At 63.9% G+C, this 20265-nt stretch overlaps 2 protein-coding genes across 2 annotated transcripts in view; both read left to right on the top strand.

Moving 5' to 3' along the window:
• Positions 1-12363, top strand: part of BSN (bassoon presynaptic cytomatrix protein) — an 86990-nt gene extending 74627 nt beyond the window's left edge. The window contains exons 5-11 of the mRNA XM_069028235.1: positions 618-7250; positions 7996-10108; positions 10412-11145; positions 11496-11589; positions 11681-11824; positions 12008-12062; positions 12151-12363. Coding sequence (XP_068884336.1) covers positions 618-7250; positions 7996-10108; positions 10412-11145; positions 11496-11589; positions 11681-11824; positions 12008-12048 — 9759 coding nt within the window. The 3' untranslated portion in view covers positions 12049-12062; positions 12151-12363. The remainder of the gene's footprint in view (positions 1-617; positions 7251-7995; positions 10109-10411; positions 11146-11495; positions 11590-11680; positions 11825-12007; positions 12063-12150) is intronic.
• Positions 12364-15151: 2788 nt separating this feature from the next.
• LOC138117640 (acylamino-acid-releasing enzyme-like) lies at positions 15152-20165 on the top strand. Its single transcript, XM_069028130.1, is given in 26 exon segments — positions 15152-15210; positions 15212-15350; positions 15353-15397; positions 15399-15528; positions 15531-15571; positions 16181-16310; positions 16410-16536; positions 16613-16700; positions 16795-16870; positions 16945-17108; positions 17181-17318; positions 17407-17498; positions 17608-17648; positions 17726-17847; positions 18010-18070; positions 18139-18236; positions 18313-18364; positions 18449-18537; positions 18652-18790; positions 18868-18951; positions 19025-19105; positions 19200-19288; positions 19391-19581; positions 19660-19762; positions 19836-19942; positions 20012-20165. Coding segments are annotated over 26 exon segments (2592 nt in total). The 3' UTR covers positions 20118-20165.
• The last annotated feature ends 100 nt before the right edge of the window (positions 20166-20265 follow it).

Below are 20265 nucleotides of genomic sequence, written 5' to 3'. Positions count from 1 at the left end.
AGCCTCCCATGGGGAGGGAACATGGCAGAAGGTCCCCACAAGCCAGGAGGGAATGTTTTCCCCCCTCACTGCTGTGCAGCCCCCAGGGAAGAGCCTCCTTGTGCCCTCAGAGTAGAAGTGGTCTGTGGTGCCTCTGTGCTGGCAGGGTGACAGATCCTGCCAGTAGTGCCAAGGCTGGATGTGATGCACAGTCCCCATGGCTCAGAGGCTTGTCCCCCACACTGCCTAATTGTCAAGCCAATTAAAGGGGGCTGTTTATTTCTGCTGGCATCAAGCGAGGATCCTGGGGCCAGCCCTGCTTCTGAATGGTGCCTTGGGAGCTGCAGGCCCAGATTTCAAACATATTTATTAGTCCCCCAATGTCTTTATCCCCGGGGCCGTTAGATGTACCATCCACTGCTTGCAGCACACCCTCTCACCTGCCTTTGTCAGCACAGACAAGTTGCTGGTGTGCCACTGAACTGGGGAACACAGGGCGGCCCCCAGCCTTTGTTCTGGGCTGGTTCCCAGTGGTGCCCAGATTTCCTGTGTGCTCCTTGGGAGAGGGCTTGAGGGGAAGTAGGAACAGCAGCTCTGGAGCTGCCTGGATCTGACTCTGTGTTCTTTCTTGCCTGCAGGATGGGAGCAAGCCTTACCCCTCAGACCTGTCCCGCAGCCCCCAGAGCCTCAGCGACACCGGCTACTCCTCCGACGGCATCTCCAGCTCACAGAGCGAGATCACCGGCCTGGTGCAGCAGGAAGAGGAGAAGCTGAGCAGCACCGGGCTGGCCGGGCAGAGCCCCCCCAGCCCTTCTGAGCTCACCAAGCTGGAGAGCAGCATGCGGCCTCTCCTGGAAGGCCGGGGCGCACCGACAGAGTCCCCCGAGCGTAGCAAGAGCCGCACAGAGCCACAGGAGGACCAGCGGCAACAGCAGCGGCCACGGTACCTCTCCATCACCCCCGAAGCCTTCGACTCGGATGAGGAGCTGGAGGACATCCTGGAGGAGGATGAGGAGTGGGACAACCAACGGGAGCGTCGGGAGAGTGCGGAGTCCTCAGATGAGTTTGGCAGCAAGCTGCGGCATGACTATGTGGAGGACAGCAGTGAGGGGGGCTTCTCCCCCGTGCCCCCCCGGACCATGGGCCAGGAGGCAGAGGTGACCGATGAGGAGTTCATGCGGAGACAGATCCTGGAGATGAGTGCTGAGGAGGACAACCTCGAGGAGGAGGAGGAAGGCTATGGGCGCACTAAGTACAGCATCCCCAAAGCTGGGCAGAAGACCGAGGCAGAGAAGGGCAAAGAACCAGCGTCGGCCAAGCGGCGCCTGCCACATGGTGCCAGCAGCATGTACACAGAGGAGAGCAAAGAGGTGGAGGCAGTGGAAGGTGATGACTTGAGCACAGCCCAGGGTGGGCTGCGGCGATTCAAGACCATCGAGCTGAACAGCACAACTGGCTATGGCCGGGAGATGGAGATTGGCCAGGAGCCAGATACCAGTCTGGACCGGGAACCCGAGCTGGAGATGGAGAGCCTGACAGGCTCCCCCGAGGAGCGCTCACGGGGCGAGTACTCCTCCACCCTGCCAGCCACAACGCCCAGCTACACCTCGGGCACCTCACCCACCTCCATCTCCTCGCTGGAGGAGGATAGCGACAGCAGCCCCAGCCGCCGGCAGCGGCTGGAGGAGGTGAAGCAGCAGAGGAAGGCTCGGCATCGCTCACATGGCCCCTTGCTGCCCACCATTGAGGACTCGTCTGAGGAGGAGGAGATGCGGGAGGAAGAGGAGCTGCTGCGGGAGCAGGAGAAGATGAGGGAGGTGGAGCAGCAGCGCATCCGGAGCACAGCACGCAAGACCAAGCGTGACAAGGAGGAGCTGAGGGCCCAGAGGAGGAGGGAGCGCTCCAAAACCCCCCCGAGCAATCTCTCCCCCATCGAGGATGCCTCCCCCACAGAGGAGTTGCGACAGGCGGCAGAGATGGAGGAGCTGCACCGCTCCTCCTGCTCCGAGTACTCGCCTTCCATTGACTCAGAAGCGGAGAGCTTTGATGCTGTGACCTCCAAGCTGTACAAGTCAGGCAGTGAATACAACCTGCCCACTTTCATGTCACTGTACTCCCCGACAGAGAAGGTGGAGAGTGGTGCCAGCCAGCCCACCAGCAAGCCCCTGAAGAGTGCCGAGGAAGCCTACGAGGAGATGATGAGGAAGGCAGAGATGATGCAGAAGCAGCAGGTCCAGCAGGCCCAGCCAGCCTCTTCCTACAGCAGCACCTACCAGCAGGTTGGCTACCGCAGTACTGAGGGCCAGAATGGCTTTGAGTATCAATATGGTGAGGATTACCGGTACGACGGCGGCCTCACGCACCCCTCCCAGCCTGACTATACCAGTGCCCTCCCGAAGGCAGGAGCGGTGTATGAGGAGATCCTGCAGACCTCACAGAGCATCTCCAGGATGCACCAGTCCTCTTCCTTTGACCTGGCCCTCAAGCAGGGTGAGAAGGTGAAGGGGCAGGAGGAGGCGTACCAGGAGAAGCGCTTCCTCAATGCCGAGAGCGCCTATGCTGACCTGCTGAAGCAGAACGGTGGCCCGCTCACCCCTGGCACCAGCCCCACACAGCTCTCTGCTCCTGTCTCCTTTGCCAGCTCCGACAGCAGCACCGGCAAGACTATTCCTGATGTCCGGGTCACCCAGCATTTTGCAAAAGAGGGACAAGACCTAGCCAAGCTCCAGACTGCCCCAACAGCACCCAGTCCAGTATCCAAGGCTACTACCACTCCTTATGCTTATAGCAAAGGCACCAGCACGGTGACGACAGCAGCAGGCAGCCCTGGGAGTGCACTGCAGAGCTACGTCTCACCAAGTCTGGAGGCCCCATCTGTAGCTGGGAGAAGCTACATTCCATCAAAGAGCACTGTCAGCTATGGCTCACAGACAGAGGACACCAGCAGAACCAGGACGGTGGAGATTAGTGTGCAGACAGCCAGGGAGAAGCTCCCAGCTGCAAGCGACAGCAAGCCCACACTGCCCAAGACATACACCTTCTTCAAGAGCTCCAGCCCTCCGCTCTCACCCACCTCCCCGACACAGAGTCCCACCCGCACCACAAAGGCCACGGCAGAGTTTTCCATGCAGACACAGAGCCCAGTCCTCTCCTATGAGGGTCCTTCTGCTGCTGGCCCAGATGCCTCTTCCCCCATGGTGGCGCAGGGGACGCAGACGCCGCACCGGGCAGGCTCGCCACGCCTGACCCGGCAGGCCTCCTCACAGGACTCCCCTTTCATGGTGATCACACTGGCGGCCGATGCAGCCAGCCAAACCAAGCCAGTCAGCTCTGGCGCCTTGACGTCGCCCACTTCATCCCCCACCAGGCCAAGCCGGCAGCTGCTGGCACATGGTTACACCCAGACACCGGAGCCTGAGCAGCCGGCAGGTGCCTACATCAGGGCACAGCCAGTGAAGGACCATGCCCAGAAAGCACCTGCTGTGACTTCAGCTGCCGATGGCATCACAGGGCTGTACAGCTGGGGAGCACTCCCTGCGGAAAACATCTCCCTCTGCCGCATCTCCTCCATCCCCGGCACATCCCGGGTGGAGCCAGGGCCCAAGGTGCCAAGCAGCAACGCTGTGGACTTACGGACTGCATTGAAGTCTGCCCCCATCATCATAACAGACCAAGGCATGGATCTCACATCCTTGGCCACCGAGGCCAGGAAGTATTGCTTGACCCTGGACCACATCCCAAACCGGCAGTCCACGGCCATCCAGCCATTGATCATCAACCTTAATGCCCAGGAACAGCCCCACGCCATCATCGCGGCAGCCAGCACTGCCAGCCTGGCCATCGCCTCTCCCATGATCCTCTCGCAGTCCAAGCAACCTGTGGTCTATGGAGACCCTTTCCAGAGCCGTGTGGATTTTGGACAGGGGACCGGGAGCCCAGTGTGCTTGGCGCAGGTGAAGCAGGTGGAGCAGGGTGTCCAGACAGCCACTGTCAGAGCCAGTGGGGTGGCCAGTGGCAAGCCTGAGCCCACTGCAGCCCCCCAGACCAAATTTGCAAGGTACGGCATGCCGGGCCAGATGGCGAAGAAGGACGTGCTCCTCACACAGACTGGTGGGGTGCAGAATGCTGGTGGCCTCCCACAGTCTTTCCCACCAGAGCCAGGATCAGAGGTGTACCGGGCAGTGCCAGTAGAGCTGAAGAGCCAGAGCCCTCTCCTTGCCCTGGGCGGCAAGAAATCCCAGGTGATGATGGTGCAGATGGAGGAGTCAGCAACTGGCCCAGTGACCAAAGTGCTGAAGGAGGAGGCACCACCCAATGTCCTGGACCTCACAGGCGTGAAGCCAGAGAGCCAGGTGGCCTGCTGTGACATGGTCTACAAGTTCCCTTTCGGTGGCAGCTGCACGGGTGCTTTCAACCCCACCTCCAAGATGCCAGAGAAGAAAACCGGGGAGGCGGCAGTGGTGCCTGGTCGGAAAGCCAGCGGGCCAATGTATGGCAGCAGAGACCCAGAGCTGCCAGAGACCTTCCCTTACCGGGAGCAGCCTGCCCCAGCACCTGCGCTCTACGAGGAGCAGAAGTTCTACCCAGCCAGCGCCTTTGGACGCCTCTACTCCTCCATGTCAGACACGAACCTCTCTGAAATCGGGATGAGCTACTACCACACAAAGGGGGATCAGCCCTTCCCTGCCCCAGCAGGTGACGCTGCCGTGGACCTCAGCACCATGAAGCACTCCTACAGTGTGGGCTTTGCCGAGGGGGGTTACCTGGGCCAGGGACTGCAGTATGGCTCTTTCTCTGACCTCCGCCAGCCAGGAGAGCTGCTGAGCCACCCGTTCCCCATGCGGAGGTACAGCTCGGCCTCCAACATCTACTCCGACTACCGTTTCTCACACCGGGGGGATCTGGCCAGCTTCCAGGAGTCCAGCCTGGCCCACTACAGTGCCACCACGGCGCGTGAGATCAGCCGCATGTGTGCTGCCCTCAACTCCATGGACCAGTACGGGGGCCGGCATGCCAACGGCCCTGACGTGCTGCCTTATGGCCCCAGCACCGGGCAGGGGGGCACAGCTGGGCTGGCAGCTCAGCAGCAGGGCCCTGTACCACCCAAACCCAGTGGGATGTACAACCCCACCTTCCCCGAGGGACGGCAGGGCTTCAGCAACCTGGCACAGTACAACGTTCCTGGTGTCCGCCTGGGCACCATCCGGCAAATGCTTCCTTCCTCCGCAACCGTGCGGGCTGCCGATGGCATGATCTACTCCACCATCAACACCCCCATTGCCTCCACGCTGCCCATCACCACCCAGCCAGCCTCGGTGCTGCGGCCCATGCTGCGTGGGCTATATAGACCCTATGGCCCAGGTGGTGTGGCAGCAGTCCCTCTGGCCAGCTTGGCCAGGCTGCCAGTTGTCACCCCCCGTATCCCGCTTGCAGCACAGGGCCTCTACCGCTTCCCGGCCCCAAGCCGGCCAGCCCCAGCCACCTCGATGATGGAGACACCTGTCTACCTGGGGAAGCCTGTCGCGAGCACAGCACCAGCAGCGGTGGGAGCTGCTCCTGCTCCCAAAGCCCCCGCTGCCCCCGTTGCCCCTGCCAGTGGCTTGCAGAGAGCAGAGCCACCACCGGCTGCCCCCCGTGCAGAGGCGCCGGCAGCACCAGCAGCCCCCAAGGAGAGCGGGCCAGTGGCCACAGCGCCCAAGCCACCACTGGATGGAGCTCAGCGTGAGGAGCGGGAGCGGGAAGAGGAGCGTCAACGCAAGCAGCAGGAGCACGTGCTGCAGCTGGAGCGGGAGCGTGTGGAGCTGGAGAAGCTGCGGCAGCTGCGGCTGCAGGAGGAGCTGGAGCGGGAGCGCGCAGAGCTGCAGCGGCACCGGGAGAAGGAGCAGTTGCTGGTGCAGCGGGAGCTGCAGGAGCTGCAGTGCATCAAGCAGCAGGTGCTGCAGCAGCAGCAGGAAGAGCGGCATGCGCAGCTGGCACTGCAGCGGGAGCAGCTCGCCCAGCAGCGCCTGCAGCTCGAGCACATCCACCAGCTCCAGCACCAGCTGCAGCAGCAGCTGGAGGAGCAGAAGCGGCAGAAGACCATCTTCCCCACTCCCGTGGAGCCCACTGCCCGCCCACCCGAGGGGCCCGCTGAGGCACCACGGGTGCTGCCACACAATGGGCAGGCATGGCCCCCGCCGGGCCAGACACCCCCAGAGGGTCCCGCTGGTCCCCGCTACCCCGCGCCACAGCGGCCACTCAGCAGCTCAGCCTCGGACATGTCACTTCAAGTCGAGGAGTCCTGGGAGCCTGGCCGGGGCATCAAGAAGAGGAACTCGATGCCACGGCTGCGGGATGCCTACGAGAAGGAGACCTTTGCAGCACGGAAGATGGCAGACAGCAGCGTGCAGACAGATGAGGAGGACGGCGAGGAGCGGTACATGCTGTCGCGGCGGCGGCGGACGCGGCGCAGCGCTGACTGCAGTGTGCAGACAGACGAGGAGGACAGCGGGGAGTGGGAGCAGCCTGTGCGCCGCCGGCGCTCCAGGGCCTCACGGCACACTGAGGCCAGCACTGAGGGCAAGACGGACGGGGCGACCCGCACAGCCAGCGTGGGTATCCAGACCATCAGCGACTGCTCGGTGCAGACTGAGCCCGACCAGCTCCTCCGCGTCTCCCCCTCCATTCACATCACCACCCATGACCCCCGAGTGGAGATCGTGAAGTACATCTCAGCCCCAGAGAAGACGCAGCGGGGTGAGAGTCTGGCCTGCCAGACAGAGCCGGAGCCAGCTCCCCAACCTGGCGTCGTGGTCCCCCAGCTGACAGTGCCCACCACCATCCCACCCTACTCCACCAACCTCCAAATAGTGAGCACAGGCCCCCTGGACCCCCACACTGTCCGGCAGCAGACCCTGGGCAAGTTTGAGAAGAAGAAGCCAGATCCCCTGGAAATTGGTTACCAGTCCCATCTGCCGGCCGAATCCCTTTCCCAGCTGGTGACCCGACAGCCACCCCGCTCTCCCCAGGTCCTCTACTCACCTGTCTCCCCCTTGTCCCCCCATCGGCTCCTGGAGTCCTCCTTCGCCACCAGTGAGCGCCTGAACAAGGCCCACGTCCCCCCACAGAAGCACTTCACCACCGACTTAGCCCAGCGCCAGCAGACGCTGCCACGCCCCATCAAGACCATGCAGCGCTCCCTGTCCGACCCCAAGCCCATCAGCCCCACCGCCGAGGAGGCTGGCAAGGACAGATTCTCCCTCTACCAACACCCGCTGCTCCCCAGCTCACAGGTACGTCACCACAGGGAACAACCTTACCCTCAGGGAACAGCCCCAGGAGGCACCTCGGGACATTTCAGTTTCATTAGCGCTGTGGTAATTAATATTTCAAAAGGCCGGCTCCCCGCAGCAGCTGATGGCAGCCAGCAGGCACAGACGTGCGTGCCAATACCAGCAGCTGGAGGGAGGCCCTGGAGGTCCACTGGCTGCACGAGCCTGTCAGCAGGCAGGAGATGCTGCGGGTTGGCAGCATCAGGGCTGTCCCCTGCTCCAGATGGGTCCCCCTTCTCTCTCGAGGAGCCACCACCATGCACGGCTCCGTTTAGGGTTGTGGTAATTCTTGCTCACACCTTTGTGCCCACACACTGAGGTTGCCTTGGGCAGTCTAGTGCCCAGCCAGGAAGTCCCCGGGCAATTCCTGGGGCAGCAGCACCCCCGGGCAGTCCCCCAGGTCCCTCTGCCAAGTGCCCGCGGACAGAAAGCATTTTTTGCAGCAGAGGGTATGCACATGGCCAGCTCAGCGCTTGGCTGGCTGCCACCCCCGGTAATTACTCACGGAAAGCGCCCTGCCTGTTACTTCCATCCTATTTATTGTGCTTTTACATAAACGCCGCTTTCTCAGTGCGTGGGGGAACACGTGCACAGCGGGATGCCTCACCCCAGCCCCTAGGGCACGGTAGGAGCACTGCAATGCTTGGGGTGGGACGTGGGGGGACACCCACCTGCCCCCCTGACCAGATGTCCCTTGGCTTTGCAGGTGGGGGGGCTGCAGTCGAGCTCGCTGGCACGCAAGGTGAAGCGGACACTGCCCAGCCCACCACCTGAGGAGCCCCACGTCCCCCTGGCGAGCCCAGCTGCCTCCCAGCTCTACCTGAGCAGCCTGGCTCCCAAGGCCACCGCACCTGTCACCAAGGCCAGCCTGCTGAAGGAGCTGGACCGCGACCTGAGGCTGGTGGAACACGAGGCCACCAAGCTGCGGAAGAAGCAGGCAGAGCTGGACGAGGAGGAGAAAGAGATCGATGCCAAGCTGAAGTACCTGGAGCTGGGCATCACCCAGCGCAAGGAATCGCTGCTGAAGGATCGGGTTGGTGGGCGGGACCACCCCTACCTGCGCTACCCCGGCGATCGCCGCGACTACCTGTCGGACAGCGAGCTGCACAGCCTGCGCCTCGCCGCCTACGACAGTGCTGGCCTGCGCCCTGCCGGGCAGTACCCCGACTACACCGCCGCCGCCGCGTCCTATGGCGCCTACCCATACCCTGCCCCGCAGGGCCCCGCCGCCTTCCCGCCACCACGCCTGCAGCACCCCCAGTACCCCACAGCCAGCACCTCACAGGATGGCTTGTCGGCAGCCCCGCTGCCCACCTTCACCTCGCCCGGTGGCTTCTCGGCCCCCGGCACCGCATACCCAGAGCTGGGCACCCCAGCCCAGCCAGGCTTCCAGCCCCAAAACCCCTACCAAGCCCCAGGCGCCTTCGCTGGGGCAGCCACCGTGCCGGCGGCACAGCCCGCCCTCTACCAGAGCCCGGCAGACATAGCTGGTGGGCACCAGAAGCCGCGGCAGACCTCTCTAGCCGACCTAGAACAGAAAATCCCAACCAACTATGAGGTCATCGGTGCGGCCACCAGCTCCTCTGCTGTGCCTGACGTCACCTTCAGCACTGCACCGGCGAGCGGTGGCTACGAGCAGTACAAGGCACCTGAGACCCGTCCAGCTGAGAGAACCAGCGCGGCACCGGGCCCCTCGGCCAGCTACTCTTCCGAGTCCCTCTACACCAGTCTGGAGCAGAACATCCCCCGTAACTATGTGATGATCGAGGACATCAGCGAGCTCACCAAGGAGAGTCCAGCAGTGGACGGGCAGAAAGCAGAGCCGGTGGGCACGAGCACCGACAGCCGCCACAGCAGAGACAAGAGTGATCTAGGGGACACTGAGGGCTCCAGCCGTCCCTGCTGCTACACCAAAGCCGAGGAGGAGTCAGAGGAGGACATCTATGATCACCATGGCCCTGACCATCGTGGGAAGAACAGCTACTACCGGGGCACAGAAAGCGATGGCAGGGTGTCAGGGAGCTCCACCAGCTCGAGCTACTACTATGGGGACAGTGAGTACCGGCACTCCTCACGGATGGACAAGCACAGCTCTGGCACGCCACTACCGAAGCATTCATCCAAGAACCTGGCACCCGCTGTCATCTCCTCCAAGCGCAGCAAGCACAGGAAGCAGGGCATGGAGCAGAAGATCTCCAAGTTCTCCCCCATTGAAGAAGCCAAAGATGTGGAGTCAGACCTGGCCTCCTACTCAACAACCACCTCTATTGGCAGCAGCAACGTGGCCTCCAGAGCCAAGAAACTGCAGGATGAGATCACCTACGGCCTGAAGAAGAATGTCTATGAGCAGCAGAAGTACTACGGTGTCTCCAGCAGGGATCTGGTGGATGAGGAGGAGCGGGTCTACTCTTCCAGCAGCAGAACCCGCTCCTCTGGCTATGGGGTGGAGAAGTCCTCCAGCCGGGAGCTGGGCGGCCGGAGCAAGTCCTATGAGCGGGAGAGCATGGAGCGTTCCCAGAAAGTCAGCTCCAAGCCCTCATCGCTCAGCATGAGCCAGAGCCGTGGGCGGGCGCCCATGCGCTCGCAGCCCTCAGAGGAGGAGAGCCCCGTCAGCCCCATGGGGAAGTCAATGGGGGGGTCACGCACTGCGGGAGGGCCGGGCCCCCAGTCAGCGGGGGACCCCTGCTCCCAGTTCTGCTCCAGCCACTCGTTGCCTGATGTGCAAAAGCACATCAAAGACGTGCCAAGGAGTCACTCGTACAAGCACGAGGAGGGCTACGGCATGGATGATGCCCATTGCGTTGTCTCGGACAGCGAAGGTAACGGCTCCCCGTGGTGATCACCCCAGAGCATGGCACTTCCCCGGGGCATGCCCGTCCGCTCGTACGCAGAGACACTCTCACCGCCTCAGTTTGCTTGACACGTGCCTTCCTCCCCCTGCCCTGGGTGTTCGGTGTTAGCCGGTCCTGCACGGTGCCCTGCTGCGCCGCGTCCCGTCCCCACCGGCACGTGCTGTCCCCCGCGCGCGTGCCCGCTGCTTGCCCCTCCCACTTCATTGCATGGCTTCCACCCGCGCAGCCTCAAGCGAGAGATTGACTGTGGTTTGTTTTTGGTTTCCGAAGCCTATCATTTGGGTCAGGAGGAGACAGACTGGTTTGATAAGCCCAGGGAGGCGCGGGCAGAGAGGGTCAGGCACTACGGTGGCCACTCTTCCTCACAGAAGAGACCCCCAGTTAAGCACACCTACCACGATTATGACGAGCCCCCCGATGAAGACCCGTGGCAGCACGACGACTACCCCCAGCACCGCGAGCACCGGCACCACAGGGAGTATGATCGCCATTCTGGCTCCTCCCGGCACGCCACCGATGAGCCCCCACGCCGCTCGGCAAAGCAACACCCACGAGAATCTGGCCGCCATGAGCCCCGTGGCCACGGGCCTTCAGCCGGCCCCAAGAAGGTGCAGCAGCCCGACTCCCGCGCGCCTTACGGCCCCAGCTCCGCTGATTACACCCCGTCATCCCGCCCCACTGCTCACCACCATGGCACTGAGACCCCCAAGGCACAGAAACCTTCCCAGCCACATGGGTCGGCCACACCGGCGCCAAAAGAGCCCCTCGCACACCCACAGCAGGCAGCGGCCAGGCAGCAGCAGGCAGGGCAGCCGGCAGCGCGGCAGCAGCCAGCAGCGCGCCAGGCTGCCCAGCCAGCAAGCTCAGCACAGCCCGAGACCAGGGGCAGGACACAGGGACCCCCCTCATCTCGGCCACCGCAGCAGCAGCCAGGGCCGGCCCAGGCAGCAGGGAAGGCACCGGCCACACTCCACACACAGCCGGGTGGACACCCAGCACCGGTGGTAAGTACGGGCTTAGCTGGCCAGGCTGCCTCCTGACCCCACAGCTCTGCCGGGAATTGGCACAGCTGGCTGTGGCCAGGGGCTGGCAGGGGAAGCGTTGGGGATGGGAGCCATGGGGTAAAGTGTATCCCACTCATATGCCCACTACAGACAACCCTGGGTGCTGTGGGAGCTGCCATCCCCTCAAGGGGAGCCAAGAGGGGATATCACTATGTCCTGGATCCCTTGCTGCCTCTTTTGGAGTTGTAGAGCAGTGTTTGGGGGTTTCGGTGTCACCTCCTGGCCTGGGCCACCCCCGGAGGATGCTCTACTGGGAGGGTGAGCCCTGAGAGCTGTTTTCCCCCTTCCAGACGAAAGCAGAGCCAACGGATACATCCAAACCTGCAGCAAAAGTGCCACAGCAGCCGGGGAGAGCGCCGTCAGCACAGCCCCTGGGAGCAGCAGGTCAGTGAGCCCCAGCGGTACTGTGCCATCTGTCCCCCCTTGTCCCAGCTGGGCCTGTCCCCTGCTAACAGTGGCTTCGTTTGTCCCCCAGCAGACAGCAAGGCCGGTCCGAGGACGGCTGGGCCACGTGGTCCCGCGGGCATGGCCACGGGGCAGCCCGGTGGGGAAGGAGAGAGCGTCTTCTCCAAAATCCTGCCAGGGGGGGCAGCGGAACAAGCAGGCAAACTGACTGAAGGTGAGGGCTCCTCCCGGGATGGGGACAGGATGGTGATGCTCTTCTGCACCGAGACAGAGTCAGGCACCTTGGGGATGGCTGGCTGCAGCCAGTGGGATGCAGTGCTCCCACAGTTTGGGGCTCAGGGAGGTGGGGGGCCAGGGTCCCTGCGCCATACTGACAGCTCTTCTGGCTTCCCCACAGCGGTGTCAGCTTTCGGCAAGAAGTTCACTTCGTTCTGGTGAGAGAACGGCACAAGGTGAGTGCAGCCAGCACCGGGCACTGTGCTGTGGGTTATCCCTGCCCCAGCCGTGCCTGATGCCCTCCTCCTCCCTTCCACACTGCAGGAGTTTGGGAAGTGAGTGGAGATTTGAGTCGTTGCACTGGAAAAACCTATGAAGAAGCCAGTGAATTCAGCACGCGGCGCCAGACTCTGAGTATAACAGTGAGTGTACAAGGCACACCTGCACACAAGTCCCCTGTGCCGTGCCATCTCTGAGGTTCCAGCAGCAGTGGCACCACTGTCCCCCCAGCACCTGCTGAGCCCTGCCTTGCCACGCTCCCAGCCCCCAGGCTGGGAAAGACATAGCATGGACCCATCCCCTTCGGGCTGGGCCACTCATCCCCATCTTCATCCCCAAGTGCTGGCCCCAAGCAAAGGTGTGGGGGCTTGGCCTTGTTCCCCAGTCTCGGAAGCGCTGGTGCAGACTCTGGGTTTCCAGGGAAGATTTGGGCGGTCCAGGCTCTGCTCCGGGAGTCTGTCCAGCGCGGGGGCGGGCGGGGGCGGCGGCAGCTGCTCGGCCGGCAGTGCCTCTTGGCTCTCTGGGGCCCTCTCGCTCGGGCCAGCGCTGCCGCTCGGCGGGGTCCCTTCCGCGGGGAGGGGCTGCTCGGACTAACGCCTCTCTTTCTGTCTCTCGCAAGCTTTTGAAAGCAGGGCGATCCCTGGATGCTGGACCAAACGGCGGCCGAGCAGGGGCCCGGCCGACGCCCCGGGGCGGGTGCCCCCCACGCCTGGCGAGCAGCTCCGGCGCGGCACACGGCGAGCCCCGGCAGCTGCCGCGAGGGGATGGGCCTGATCCGGGCCATCGGGTCAGGCCCCGTAGGTGGGCTGCGGCCCTTTCTCAAGATTATACGCAGAGTTGCTCCCTCTGAACCCCAGCTCTGGCCTCTTCATAGGTTTTTCTCCCCCGCGAGCCGAGGGCTGGGCGCCGTGGGCGCCGCTCCTCCTTCCCGACCCCACCCGCCCCGCCGGGGCCGTCCCCGCGCCCCCTGCACTGCGGCCGCTCCCGGCCCCGCCGGGGAGCCCCGGAGCGCGTCAGCTAGGACCTAACACTGTTTCACTACCGAAATACGAGGCCATAGGACTCTGACAGGCGGCGCGGCCGGCTGGGCGCGCGTCCCGAAGCCATTGGAAGCATTGAAAGGGCCGCGCTCGCCCTCGCCACGCAGCCAGCGCGCCTGCCGCCGGGCACCCCTTTTCTTTCAAGAACAGCCTTAATCATCCCACTTTGATTTCTGTGTATACCTCATCCGCACCGGGGGGTGGGGGGGGCACGGGGCGTCGTCAGGGGGGGTCCTTTTTTTCCTCGGTTTCTTTGGGTTCATTTTCTTTTGGTTTCGGGGTTTTATTTTTCTAAAGTTTATACCAAATCCTCTTCCCTCTTTGCTTTGTGCGATGAGTTAGCACACGGGCTGTCGTCTGTAGAAGCAATAGAGTGCAGGAGGCTACACAAGAGCACAAATCCCGTGGAACAAGATCAGGAGAGCTTTGCCTCCGGCAGTATCCTTCCTTTTACTGTGCAATCCAAGTCCTTCTCAAGCCATTTTGCGGGGACGGCCGGCGCAGCGGCCGGCGGCCAAAGCCCACTCGCCCTGCCAGGAGGGGATTCCCAGGGGGGGAGGCAGCCCGAGGAGGGGGCTCGCCCGCGCCCCGCCGCCTCCCCGCGCTGGCAGCGCCCCGCCGGCACCCCCGTGGCGGGGGGCAGCCGCCCGCTCACCCGCCTGATGTTCTATGCAACGAAATAACACGACTCCAGAACAAGACCTGTGAATAGCTAATCAGTTCAATGTCGCGCCTAAGGGTTCCATCGCAAAGCGTGCCGCCGAGCGACCCGAGAACTATTCTGTACCGACCATCCGTGCGTATGAATTCGTGGCATGTTCGACCCACGGAGGGCCACTTTGCCAAAGGGCAGCCCTAGCGCCCGTGACCGTCTGTCCCGTCGTAGAGCATGGCTTGCTACTTCTCTGCACGGTTCCACCCGCCTTTCAGTGCTTGCTGTTCTTTGCCTGGACTTTTCTTTTTTTCTTCTCCATCAGTCCATCGCTGTACTGAAAGCTCTTAGCAGATTTATGCACTTGTGATCGAGGACCCGGCTGCCGCGGGAAGTCCACGCTTTGTTGTGGCAGGTCCCTCGCCGGGAGCTCTGCCGGTGTCCAAGGCTGGGGCAGGCCGGCAGCTGTGGGACGGGGATCCCGGGGGCAGCCCCACGGAGGAGAGCTCCGGCCCCGCGCACAGCCACCGCCTCTCCCCGCCGATGACAAGAGCAGAGCCTGAGGGTGCCTCCCGCGGGCCGCCGGCCCCGCCACTCCTCGCGCTGTAAATACTTGTACAGTGTGTAAATCGCACGCGGGACCGAGACCCCCGCCGGGGCCAATCTCGCCGCCCGAGCACATCCGCCACCTTGCCTTCGTGCCTGCCAGGACCGGGGGCACGCAGCCCCCCCCGCCGGGCCGGGCCCCCATCCCGAGTTGTGGCAATCTGCTGGACAGGGCGGGGGGACGGGGGGGTGCAAACATCGAGGGCCGAGCGCGGCTGGGCGCCGTTCCCAGCGGTAAATGCGATGCCGGGTGCGCTCCCTCTGAACATTGTGACGGTGTGCGTGTCTGCTGTGCTCTGTGCCACCCGTAGTGACCCCGTACCGTGCCGTACCGTGCCGTACCGTGCCGTACCACCCCCGCCGCTGTGTCGTGACTCCCTCCCAGAAGCTGCCCCCTCACCAGGTGTTTCTGTGGGAACAGAATAAAAAGGACTTGACACAAACCACGGACTGGCCCCGATTCTTGCCTGCCTGCAGCGTGGGGGGCGGGGTCCGGGACCCCTGGCCTGGTGGGGGTGCTGGAATGGGTCTAGTTGTCACCAAGCATTGTCGAGCTCTGCCACCCACACCTGGGCTGCTGTGATAGGGGTCCCTGTAGGCATCAAGGACCCAATCTCACCTGCCTGGCCACGCTTCTGGGTCTGGTGGCTCCAAAGGGCCCAATCCCCGTTGGCTTGGCTGCTAGGATGGGGGCTGCTGTGGGCACCATTGACTCAATCCTACCCCCCTGACCAGGCTGCTCAGTCCCATGGGCCCTCAATGGCCCGATCTCCCCCGGCCAGGCTGCTGAGCTGGGGATCCCTGTGCCCCCCAAGAGCCCGATGCCCCCGGTCCTGCACACGGAGCCCCTGTTCTGCAGCCACCTGATAGATAAACCACCCCGGTGCGATCCAGAGGCTGCGGGGCCGCGACCTGTCCCCCGGCTGCGGCCTCAGAGGGGCCCCGCGGGCGATCCGGTGTCGAGGGACGGCCGCCGGGACACGTCGGGGGTGCGGGGAACCCCGGTGCCTCCGGCTGCAGCGCCGCCCGCGCCCACCGGGGGGCGCCTCAAGGCGGGCGGTGGCCCGAGCGCCGCAGCCAATGGCAGGTGCCGCAGGCCGGCGGCCCCGCCCCACCCCGGAAGTGCCGGCCTGGCCCCGCCCCCCGCCGCGAGGACATGGAGCTGCCGGTGAGAGGGTCGGGGGAGCGATGTCAGAGCTCCGGCACCCCCCTCCCTTCGGTCCCGCTGCCCCTCCCCGTCCCTCCCTCGGGAATCCCGTCCCGCACTGCCCCCCCCGCCCGGCGAGCCCGGCACCCCCGACCCCGCTGATCCGCTGATTCTCCGGTTCGGGACCACTCCGGCACCCCGGGAACTACCCCGGTACCCTTCTAATCCCCCCATAGACCCCCAACTACTGCAGGACCCTCCTAGGCGCCCCTTGCACCTCAAGACCTGCACTCAGTCTCCTGGTACCCACTGGTACCCCAGCAACTGCCCCAGTACCCTCCTGATCCCCGCTGTGTACCCCAGTATCTGCCGTCCAGTGTCCTCCTGGTTCCTGGCACCCCATTAATACCCTGGCTCTGCACCCCCAGTACTGCCCCAGCCCTGCACTAACGCCTCTGCCCTCCTGCCCCCATGTACCCCAGTACCTGCCCCAGCTCTTCACCTGCAAGCACTGCCCCCAGTATCCCCCAAAATCTCCCCCATCCACACTGGTGCCCCAGTAAGTTCCCCCTGTGCCCCGTCACTCCCCAGTCCGTGCCCCCCACCCCTTCAGCCACCCGTGTCCCACAGGTACAGCCACGTGCGGAGGAGCTGTCGGAGCTGTACCGAGAGCTGAGCCAGCACCCGGGGCTCAGCACCGCCTGCCTCGGCCCCGACCTCACCACCCAGTACGGGGGCAAGTACTGCAGCCTCTACACTGGTACGGGGATGGGGAGGACTGGGGAATGGCCAGAGGGGTCCGGGGAATCCCTGCCTGTCTGGTGGGGATGCAGCTGGTTTCCCACCCTGCTCCCCACAGAGTGGTCACAGCGGGACCTGGCAAGGGCTGAGAACATCAAGTTCTGCCGTCAGTACCTCATCTTCCATGATGGAGCCTCCATTGTCTACTCCGGGCCCGCTGGCACCTGCTCTGAGATAAAGGATGAGTGAGTCCCATCCTGCTCCCCACACGGGGTCCTTGGGGGTGCTGATAGTGGGGGGCTGATGGGCACTCACCCACAGGCTGCTGAGCCGTGAGTCCCCCAGTGGGATGCTGAAGGCTGTCCTGCGCAAGGTCCCTGACAAGGAGAAGGAGAAGCAGTTCCTGGAGGTGAGGAGGGGTCTGGGGGAAAAAGGATACTCACTGGGGCTTGGGGCTAGATCCATGCTGTGTCTTGGGGCCACCCTGGCATCTCTGCCCCCAGGTCTGGGATCAGAACCGGAAGGTGAAGAGCATTGACCTGACAGCGCTGGACAAGCACGGCAGCGTCTACGACGATGGTGAGGGGCTGGGGGATGCCAGGCAATGTGGGGTTCCAGGGGACAGGGTGGCCAATGCTGACCTGCCCCTGCAGACCAGTTTGGATGCCTTGCCTGGTCTCACTCGGAGACTCACCTGCTCTATGTGGCGGAGAAGAAGCATCCCAAGGCTGAGTCCTTCTTCGAGAGCAAAGCCCCTGAGCTGGGCACCTCTGACGAGGACACAGGGCACCCCAAGAAGGAGGATGCACCGGTCAAGGTGGGGTCTCCCCACCCTGGGTCAGGTGGGGGCTGGCTGTGGGGCTGTGGGGCTGACCAGGCTGTGCTGCAGGGCGAGAAGTTCGTGTACCGCGAGGACTGGGGGGAGACGCTGAGCACCCGCAGTGTGCCCGTCCTCTGCGTCCTGGACATCGAGGGCAACAGCATCTCGGTGCTGGAGGGCATCCCAGAGCACCTCTCTCCTGGCCAGGTCAGGATGGGGAGCTGCAGGGAACCAGAGAAGGGAGGTTTTGGGAGGCAGCAGCATTTTGAGCTGCTTATCTCCCCTCTCCCCACAGGCTTTCTGGTCGCCTGAGGACACCGGTGTGGTGTTCGTGGGCTGGTGGCACGAGCCTTTCCGCCTGGGGCTGCGGCACTGCACGAACCGCCGGTGAGTCCCCACAGGGCACCCCACAGCCAGCCCTGCTGATAACACCATGCAGGGCACCCATCCCACAGCCTGGCCCCTGGCCTGCTGTGACACCCCTCTGTGCTGGCAGGTCAGCGCTTTTCTACGTGGACCTGACGGGCGGGAGATGCGGTAAGCAGCGCACACCCCGACCCCGCTGGTGCCCTGGCTCCCCTGCAGCCCCTCACCATCCCCTCATGCCCATGCAGAGCTGCTCTCTGAGGACACCAGGGCTGTGTGGTCACCGCGACTCAGCCCTGATGGCTGCCGCATCGTCTACCTGGAGAACAACGTCCTGGGCCCCCACCAGCAGTGCAGCCACCTCCGCATGGTGAGCAGCACCAGGGGGACACTGGCAGGCACCAGGGAGCTGCCAAGGTGCCCATGCTGGGGTGGGGCTGGCAGGAGGGCGGTGGTATCCCCTCCTTGGGCTGCAGTGGGGGCAGGCAGGCTGAGATCCTGCAAAACTTGCCCTATGCCATGTCTCTTGCAGTATGACTGGTACACCAAACACACCAGCACGGTGCTGGAGGCTGTGCCACGGCAAGCATGGGGTGAGTACAGCTCTGGAACTGTTGGGGGGGACTCAGGGGGGTGCTGAGTGCCACCACTCTCCTCACAGGTGCCTTCCCGGGAATCTACTGTGGCGCACTGCCAGGGATGTGCTGGGCTGCCGACAGCCGCAGGATCCTGCTGGACACGGCCCAGCGCAGCCAGCAGGTGAGGGGGTGGCAGGGGACACAAGGGAGGCCTGGCCGGGTCAGGGCTCCACTGGACTCTGCCCTCATGCCCCTAGGATGTGTTCGTGGTGGACACAGCGACAGGCACCACAACTTCGCTGACAGCTGGTGAGTGACAGGCCAATAGGGCCATGCTGGTGCCAGGGGTGGGGAGAGGGTCACACCTGCAGGTCTGACCCCCCTACTCCCCAGATGCCCCCCAGGGAAGCTGGTCTGTCCTCACCATCGACCGGGACCTCTTGGTGGCCAGGTTCTCCACCCCTAGCTGCCCCCCTGTGTTGGTAAAGTCACGTCCCCCTCCCCAGTGCCCACCAGCCCCTTGGCACGGGCACTGACCCCTCTCCCCAGTGCCCACCAGCCCCTTGGCACAGGCACTGACCCCTCTCCCTGCACAGAAAGTGGCTGTTCTGCCCGCTGCCGGCCATGAGGCACAGACACAGTGGATCTGCCTGCAGGATGCACCCCCCGTACCTGGCATCACCTGGGGCATCCGCACCCTGCAGCCCCCACCAGAGCAGGAGCACCCCCAGTATGGTGAGTGCCCAAGGTGGAGTCAGACTGTGCTCCACCATCCTCACTGATCCTTGACACCTCTCTCCCTGCCTCCACAGGAGACCTGGATTTCGATGCCATCCTGATGCGCCCAAGTGAGGGTCCCACTGCCCAGAAGCCCCCCTTGGTTGTGATGCCCCATGGTAAGAGCTTGTCCCCGCCCTACTGTACCCCAGCCAGGTGGCGTCACGCCCCTTTTACCTTTGCCATTTGTAGGGGGTCCTCACTCCGTCTTCACAGCCGGGTGGATGCTGTACCCGGCGACGCTGTGCCGCGTGGGCTTTGCTGTGCTGCTGGGTGAGTGACACCATGACTTTGGGTGACACAGCACCCACGGGGGGGCCAGGGTGGGGGCACAAAGGAGGAAGGGCTCTGACACTGCCCCCCACAGTGAATTACCGTGGCTCGCTGGGCTTTGGCCAGGACAACGTGGCCTCCCTGCCAGGCAACGTGGGCACACAGGATGTACGTGATGTGCAGGTATGGCCTGGCACATGGTCCTGGGGCACCCTGTGCTCCCACGGGTGCCCTGAGTAGGGAAGGTGGGGCTGCCTGCTCAGTGGGTGTTCCCCATGGCGGCAGCTCTGCGTGGAGTGGGTGCTGCAGGAGGAGACGCTGGATGCCAGCCGGGTGGCACTGGTTGGTGGCTCGCATGGGGGCTTCCTGGCGTGCCACCTCATCGGGCAGTTCCCTGACACCTACCATGCCTGCGTGGTCCGCAACCCTGTGGTGAACATCGCCTCCATGGTGGCCACCACCGACATCCCAGACTGGTGAGTACTGCTGCCCCCAGCCTCCCAGGCTCCTTGCCATCCCAGCCACACACATGCCCCCATCTCTCTTGCCTGCAGGTGCCTGACAGAGACAGGGCTGCCCTACAAACCTGATGCCCTGCCAGACCCAGCTCAGTGGACAGAGATGCTGCACAAGTCACCCATACGCTATGTTGACCAAGTATGTCACTGTCCCCATCCCTGTCCCTGTCCCCAACAGCAGCGCCACTGCTGAGGCCATGCTGTTCCTGCAGGTCCGTGCACCCGTGCTGCTGATGCTGGGGGAGGACGACCGGCGTGTACCACCCAAGCAGGGGCTGGAGTATTACCGTGCCCTCAAGGCCCGGGGGCTGCCCACACGGTGAGTGGGGTGCTGGGGGCTTGAGTTGTGGGGTGCGGACACAACACTAATCCCTATTTCCCCCTCCAGGCTGCTCTGGTACCCAGGGAACAACCACGCGCTGGCCAGCGTTGAAGCCGAAGCAGATGGCTTCATGAACATGGCGCTGTGGCTGCTCAAGCACCTGCAGTGCTAAGGGTGCTGACCCCTGCTGCTGACCCCCAATAAACGATGTAGTTCAGCACCCCAGGGTCTCTAGTGGTAGTGCTGGTACCGGTGTCATCTCCACTCCTTGTGGCCCAGGAGCTGGTGGCCCCTGGACCTTTCCGCTGCCCGGATGGGTG

The sequence above is a fragment of the Aphelocoma coerulescens genome, chromosome 12 (assembly GCF_041296385.1).
Source record: "Aphelocoma coerulescens isolate FSJ_1873_10779 chromosome 12, UR_Acoe_1.0, whole genome shotgun sequence".
Lineage (NCBI taxonomy): Eukaryota > Metazoa > Chordata > Aves > Passeriformes > Corvidae > Aphelocoma > Aphelocoma coerulescens.
Note: the sequence above shows the minus strand (reverse complement) of the source record. Positions and strands in the feature narration are given on the sequence as shown.